Source organism: Galeopterus variegatus, unplaced genomic scaffold (genome assembly GCF_000696425.1).
Source record: "Galeopterus variegatus unplaced genomic scaffold, G_variegatus-3.0.2 Scaffold2086, whole genome shotgun sequence".
NCBI classification, from domain to species: domain Eukaryota; kingdom Metazoa; phylum Chordata; class Mammalia; order Dermoptera; family Cynocephalidae; genus Galeopterus; species Galeopterus variegatus.
In genome coordinates, this window is record NW_007728197.1 from 306208 (window position 1) to 313765 (window position 7558).

A 7558-nucleotide genomic window follows, 5' to 3' on the forward strand; every position below is an offset into this window, starting at 1 on the left:
GATTTAAAATAGAGCTGAATACAGTTAAAAATCACTGTCTTGTCAACAATATCCAAGAAGATATATTCAATGGACTGAGCAGTTCATTAACCAGGCTTATCTAATTAACTTCTAAATTTCTCTAAAACTCTCCAAATGGGTTGACATCCACATACTCCTGAGGCTATCATTTAAAATGTGATTTTAAATATCTCATTAAAATTCTGTTTCCTCGCCTTGCCCCATAAAAGCCTATTGATAAGTCTGTGATTTGCTTAGCAGCCAAAATTTTGGAAGACTGACAATTATGGAAATAGCATCTGATAAAAAAATATCTGCCACTTACTGAACACCTGTCTGAAGCCTGGGGATGTGATAGTCTCTCATCACCAGCATAGGCAAGACAAGATAAAGGAAGGCAATGGGGAAAGCAGGCACAAAAGGCAACATATAGCTTATCTCCCAGACCAGAGTGCTCTTTTATCAGCCCCAGGCACACGATTAGAGAATTAAACACAGGGAAAGCATAGGAGCTGGGAAAGGGCACATTTTAGAGGGACTGGGACTTGTGCATCTCTTGTTCATTCTCCAGCATGGTTGCTTTTATTTCCTTACAGCCTTGCATGGTATCCTTCTGTCTTTTTGCTCTTTTCCAGGACCTTTGATTCTGATCCCCATCCGTTTACCCATCTGTAAAAAGTGAAAAGGCCTTCTTTCCTGCTGTTGCTGCTGACATCTGGGACAACCCCCAACTCTTCTCTGCCTCATTGACTCCCCACTTCATTACAGCTTGCAGCTGAAATCATAGCTGCCTTCTTCCTCCTGATGCCCCTTCATTTCTTTCTCTCTAAGCCATTTTTTAAAGTGAGGAAATTAATTAGGATCAGCAAATCTATCCATTAATCTACTCTCCCAATTCATGTGCATTTTCTGGATGAATCTGGTGTCTATTATCACACAGTATTTAATGCCATGGAAACTTTGGCATGAAAATCTCATGCCTGAAATTGAAAGGAATTCCAGAGTGTGTGTAATGCGCCAGGATATCAAAAAGCGAATCAATCCACCTTCGTGACTATTTTTGGAATATTGAGAAAACAAATTTCATGCTTTAATTGCCAGGTGTCCCTTCCTCTCTTTATTTTTTTGAACTTGGTCTGACATTTAACCTAAATCTCTCCTGCCTCAAAATTTTCATTCACTGATGATGTGAAAATATTGAGGAAGATAGTTTGACAGGTCAGAACAGCCCCTCTCAATTTCTGGCAGAAATATTCCACTAATTACATTTGCTCTCTTCCTGTGGCCCCTACAGGCTGCCTCCTAGGGCTGCCCAGCGAATCCAGGCAGGATTCTCTGAAAGTTTGAGACCTGCCTCTGAGCCTGTCAGCTGTCCCAACAACCCTAGGCCTCCAGCTGTGGCTTCACGGGGCCTCTCTGCCACCAGGAAATCTGATGGCCTAACATAGTCTGCACAGCCAGGGAGACGGTGAGTTTGACAAGTGAGATTAGGGATGCTCCACACTCTGGACCGCTCCTCACAGATTAGCAAATGAACCTGGAAGAATGTGCAAAACTCTGCAAACAACCAGCCTTAGGCAACTCTGACCCCGGTGCTCACAATCAGTGGGGAAGGGGCCCAAAGTCAGTCCAAACTGCTCTTTGTGTATTGGCCACACACACACACACACACACACACACACACACACACACACACACACACACACGGACAGCCTCATTTATTGATGTTTAAATTCCCTTTGTCTGATGGTGAGGTCAAAGATCCAAGACTACATTAACTCCTATCTCCCCAACCACCCCCAGTACCACCAGATCTGATGATCCCACAAACTGTTCCAGAATCCCATCATTCCCTGCAGTTTTCTGTTCCAACATTTCTTACAGAGATAATTTTAACAATACATTAAGACTTCATTTTAAAGTATTTTCCCATTGCCTCTCACTCCTCTCTATGCTTGGAGTCTTGGTGGAAATCAGGTTAAGGACTCTCAGTAGAAACCAGGTAACAACATGCATTTTGTAAAAGAACCTCTCTCCCAAGGAGCATTCAAATGCCTGATGGCAGCAGGGATGGGAACTACTTTGACAGACCCTTGAGAGTACTAGTTGACAAATACAACAGTTATAGCATAAAAATCTATAAAATTGCGAGTTGAAGAGAGAAGGTGATTGCTGTTAATTTTTCAAAGTGCTGTTTGGGGGAGAAGGCCAGGAGACTAAATATGCTATGAACAATACTGAGACATTGAATTAACACTGATACACCTTGCTTAGAAATCCAACTTAATGCATATTTTTATCGGAACTTTAAAATAAAATGCATTAGAGCAACACTTGATTAACACTTAGTTTCACAAGCATTATGGCAAAGTCTAAGTATTGAATCACCCCATCTTTTACTGACACTAAATGGAACGCTGATAGGCAGAACTGTTACTTTCATTGACTTGCAGTTCCTATTATCTTAAATCTCTAAATTGCATTTTAAGCACCACCAGCTTTTAAGAATGAAGATGTAAAATATTTTTATAGATTCTTTTTGGTGTGGTAGCAGTAAAAGTAATAGGTAGCAATTTACTATTAACATATTTAAATATTAGATAAGAGGAATGGGTCAAACAAAATGAATTAAAAGCATTGAGCAATGAGCATTGAGCAGGTTTGCACCCACCAATATACAAAAAGCTGGTGGGGGGCACTTAAAAATGCCTAGTATATACATTATGTGGGTTCTCTACAAACATTAATTGAAGATGATATCTAATAAGACTTCAAAAATCATACTCCACAGACTAAATTTAATAGAAATTAACAAGTTAAATTCCTTCCCCTATGTATCTAGTGCTAAGTCTATAGTCTTATAAAAGCAGATACTAATAATCCTCTATGCATACCTTTTTTCTCTGTTAGTACAAAGAATGTGCAAAAGAAAAAAAAAGGAGCTGAAAGTCTCACAGCAAACATGATTAAAATACTTGTTGTTGATTAGAATGGTACTGATAATTCATCAAAAAAGTTTGCAATGTAATAAGATGACATTTATATGGTAATTGATGTTCAAGTAATATTTTACGTTTTTTATTTGCTAGCAAATCTTTTTAAGGCTACAAATCAATTTAGATCCACACCCCCTCTCCCTCAAAATTCATTCATACTTATTTTGATTACTTTAATGAAGTGCCATGCCACCGTGTATTAGGATGATTAGAGACAATGTAGGAAAGGAAGGGCGATCATGACCTGGGCAGATGAATAGCTGGCTTTGTGTAGATGGAACGAAAGCCTGGAATGCACCCAAATAAATGTAATACCTGGAGCTATAAAATGACTAGAATATAAGAAATACTGCAAAAAACTAACAATAAGACCACAAAATACATTTTTAAAAAAGTGCCCCTAAGGATATCTGATTTGCTCCTCCGCCTTTTTTCTTTAGCTTACATACACAGTGGCTGTGAGGGACACACATCCTTATATAAAATGGCTGAATTGCTAGTCTATATTGTGGTTTTTTTTGTATGTGTGTACACACTTCTTTAAAAATTGGAGAAAATCTGAAATTCAAATCTGAAGTCTTGGCCATTTGAGACAATGCCAAAACATCCCTCTGGCACGGCTCAGTGATTACCTAGGATGGTTAATCCAGTCTCTGATCATGCCAAGAAAATTACCAGCTTTTGTCCAGATCTCGCTTTTTGAGATTTCATTTCCATATTCCCTTTCTTTCTCCATTTTGGGTCGCTTCTACTGGCCTCTGCTGACAAATGGTTGCTTCTACACCAGTGGTTAATCTCCGTGGCCAAATAAGTGCGATGAAAAATCTAAGATTTACACTTAGATAATGTTTTTGATGTTATCAACTTCAGAAGCAATAACAATAATAGTAGAAGGTACTTTTGATTTGAATCATTCCGATAATGACTGTTTTTTAAATGATGAAGATAACTTTGCAATTTAAAAAATATCAGTAGCCCCATAAAACAGATAACATTTTTATAGAAAAAGAAGAAAGAGCTTTATTATTTCTCATTGGACAATACCTGTTTTAATTGCATATTTTAGAGTTGTTTGGCAATGCATCAAAATTTCCTCCAAATTTTGTGGTTGATCTGCCAATTCCCAATTATACTCTTGAAGAAGCTCATTAGGGTAATGGAAATCAATCACTTTGGTGGATCTATCGAAACTTTTCACCACATACTGAAGCAAAATATCCATAACATCTTGCAAAAACGCCAGAGTGGGCCTTTCTCCATCACACGCTGGCAGCAGGTCTAAAGAATGGAATTAAAATACCACATTTAAGATTTACTATGAAAACATTCAGACAAGATCTTGATCAGCAATTTCTCTTTGAACTGAGAGATTTTATGGTTTAAAAAAAGCTTTCTGAAAACGCGGAACATTTTCATTAAGGAGGAGACATTTTTAAAGGCAGGGGGAATGGATGAGAGAAATTATGATTCTCCTCTTCCCCAAATTAATTCTTGCATTTCAATTCATAATTAAATTGGGGAAATCTGAACAAGGTTGAAAGATCATATTACTGTTAGTATCCTGGTTGTGATATTATACTATAATTATGCAAGATGTTACTGATAGAGTTTGGATGTGTTGTCCCCCAAAACTCATATGGAAATCTGATCCCAATGTGGCATTGTTTGGAGCTGTTTAGGTCATGGGGGGCAGATCTCTCATGAATACATTAAAGGTGAGTGAGTTCTTACTTTCTTAGTTCCTGAAACAGCTGGTTGGTTAAAGGACCCTGGCACCTCCTCTCTCTCTCCCTCTCTCTTTCTCTTTCTCTCTCTCTCTCTCTCTCTCTCCCTCTCCCTCTCCCTCCCTCCTCTCCTCTCCTCTCCTCTCCTCTCCTCTCTGAAAAAGAGAGTGTGCCTCTCTATCTATTTCACAGGAGTTCGTCCTAAATGTTATCTCTCAGTAAATCATCTTAAATACGTATGGAAACACTTCACGTCAGAAATGTTTGACGAACGCCTTCCGGCAACAAAGCGAAGTGGAACTTGCAACGTTAGAATCTCTGGCCTGTTAGGAAGGCCCGCTGTTTCCAAAGTTAGTGTGCGTGTGTGTGTGTGTGCGTGCGTGTGTGTGCGTGCGTGTGTGTGCATGTGTGCCTGTGTGTGTGCATCTGGGAGACCGAGTGCACGGGGGTAAAACTGCGCTCTCCTGTGAAATCGCAGGTACAAATTACTCTTACGATCTAAGGACCTAAAAAAATTCTGCAGTTCTGAATCTCCTGGCACGACATTTGGAAACCGAGTCCCGCTCGGAGCCTCCGCGGCACGGGAGAGCCGACATCGGGCTTGGGCGCGCGGGTGCCCCGGCCACCACAATCCGGACGGCCGCGCTGGGGGAGAGCGCCGCGGCCTCCGAACCCTCCGCGAGCGCAGAGCCGGGGTTGGGGCTCGGACAGAGCGGACCGGCCCAGTCTTTGTCGCTTTCTTCCAAAGATTCCTGTAGAGCCCGCCTGCCCCCGCCGCCTCGACGCCTCGGGTCGGGCTCCCAGGGCCGGGTTCTGCCAGGCCGCGGCGGGCGCAGCAGAGCGAGGGGCAGGGGCGCCCCCGGTCCGCAAGGCGCCCTCACCTGTTGCGTGTAGAAAAGCGTAGTTGACATCCGCTTTGGAGCAGCTGCAGGGCTTTTGGTGGCAGGAACAGGCGGCCTTCCGGACGACGGCCCGCGGGGGCTGGTTCGCTCCGCTCTCTGCCGGCTTCTCCGCGTCTCCGTAGAGCAGGGCTGGGTAAGGACAAGCAGCACCAGACTCGGTCAGCCGCGCGTCGGGCCCGACTCCCTCGCCCCCCACGATCCGCGGTCAAGAAACCCCGACTCCGCGGATGGGAATGCTGAGCGGAGAAGGCGACCTTGCCCCGCCGGCCGCGGGCGCAGACCGTGCCCTCCCCCTTTCCCTGGGCGCGGGCACTCACCGCACAGCTTGTTTCCGATGCCGCCTGTGAACTTCTGGGCTACCTGGCACCAGGCTCTCGCTGCAAGGAAAGACAGGCGGACGGGCAGCGAGGCAGAAAGAGAACAGCAGACGCACGAGTGAAATTTCGCTCTAGGTGAACGACGTCAATAAGCCCGGGGTCCGGGAAGGGGCCGCGTTCCCCGGCATGCGCCCCGGACCCCGGGCTCACTGGCGCTGAGCGAAGGGAAGGTGCGGGAGGCGCGCGGGGGCCTGCCGGCGCGGACCAGTCCTCAGTTCGTTGATTTGTTTCCCAAGGACAAGCCCACACAGCGGCTCTTTGCACTTTCCTCCAGGTGCCAGTCGGTTCAGGCAAACTCCTCTCCCTACCTAGCTGGAGCGAGATTTCCTAGACACCGAAGCTGTACATTTCCTCTCATGTCCTCTTTCCAGACCAAGAATTCTGTGTCTTTCTGCATTTTTTCTATCTCCACCGCCACTCTGTCCCTCCCCGGGGTCCAGACACCACGGTGGTAGCAACGCCCAGGCCCACGGAATTCGGTGTCCTGGAGACCCCGCCGTCTTTGGGGGACCCTCCCAGCCTTCAGCGGAAGGGGCTAGAGGCTCTTTCTTTAGGCATCTTCCCAGGAGAAAAGGGGCTGCGGGCTCTTGGGCTCTTGGGCCATCAGTCAAGGACTTAGCCCGACAGCTGGGCGAAGTGCCCGGAGAAGTTTCCTGTTTCAGGTGGAAAAATCCCTTTTTTCTTGCTCGTATTCCCGTAAACCCCAGTGGCCCCGCAAAGCTCTCCTGCTTAAGGTCCCGTTCTCCTACCTGTGCCGGGGTTCTCGGGATCCCCGGAGCCATCTTCAGATCCGAAGGACCAAAAGCCGGAGCCGGTAGATGCCATCGGCGTTGCGAGATTGGAGCGGGTCGCCTCCGAGTGCGAGCTGCGGACGAGCTGCCTTCGGCTCGGCTCGGCCCTGCGCGCGCGTACGTGTGGCGGGAGGAGGGCGCCACACGGGACCAGCGCGGCCGCGCGGCGAGGGTGGGTGTCACACAGGGTCAGGAGACGTGCGTGTCTGCGTGTGCCTGTGCTAGAGTTAAAGCTTAAAGACGTGACAACGTTGTGCAAGCCGTGGAGGTTAACTAGGGAAGGGGACCGAAGGGTCTTCCCAGCCTCGAGATCTGAAGGCGCGGAGCGCGCGCAAGATTCTGAGGGACAGGGAGCCCAGTGGGGACGAATGAGGGGGAGGAGGAGGGAAAAAAATGGAGAGGGAGGGAGCTGGATCGTGAGGGTGCGAGGCGGGCTGCGCGCGAGCTGGAGTCAGAGCGAGGGGGTAGGAGGAGAGGAGGCGGCCCCGGGAGGGCAGAGGCGTGAAGTGCGGGCTGCTCCGGCCAGCCCGGCGCGCTGTCCAGGGTGCTGCTGCGGCCGCTGCGCGCTGGCTTCAGCTAGGGGAGGACCAGGGAGACCCCGGCCAGGCGGGGAGGGGGCCGAGGCGAGTTTTATATACGCATCGATCGGCGTGTTGTTTGAGGTCCGGCTCCGGCTGCGGGGAAGGGAGCACGGTTCCTGCAAGCTGGTGCCGAGGTCGCTGCGACCTCGAGAGCCGGGGCCGCCGGGCTGGGATGAGGCGCCATTCA

General features: G+C 47.3%; 1 protein-coding gene across 1 annotated transcript in view; it reads right to left on the reverse strand.

Moving 5' to 3' along the window:
- Window positions 1-7307, reverse strand: part of GAD2 (glutamate decarboxylase 2 (pancreatic islets and brain, 65kDa)) — an 82042-nt gene extending 74735 nt beyond the window's left edge. Inside the window, exons 1-4 of the mRNA XM_008580422.1 lie at window positions 6749-7307; window positions 5940-5999; window positions 5602-5751; window positions 4041-4274 (exon numbers count right to left, since the gene is read on the reverse strand). Coding sequence (XP_008578644.1) covers window positions 4041-4274; window positions 5602-5751; window positions 5940-5999; window positions 6749-6824 — 520 coding nt within the window. The 5' untranslated portion in view covers window positions 6825-7307. The remainder of the gene's footprint in view (window positions 1-4040; window positions 4275-5601; window positions 5752-5939; window positions 6000-6748) is intronic.
- Between the last annotated feature and the right edge of the window lie 251 nt (window positions 7308-7558).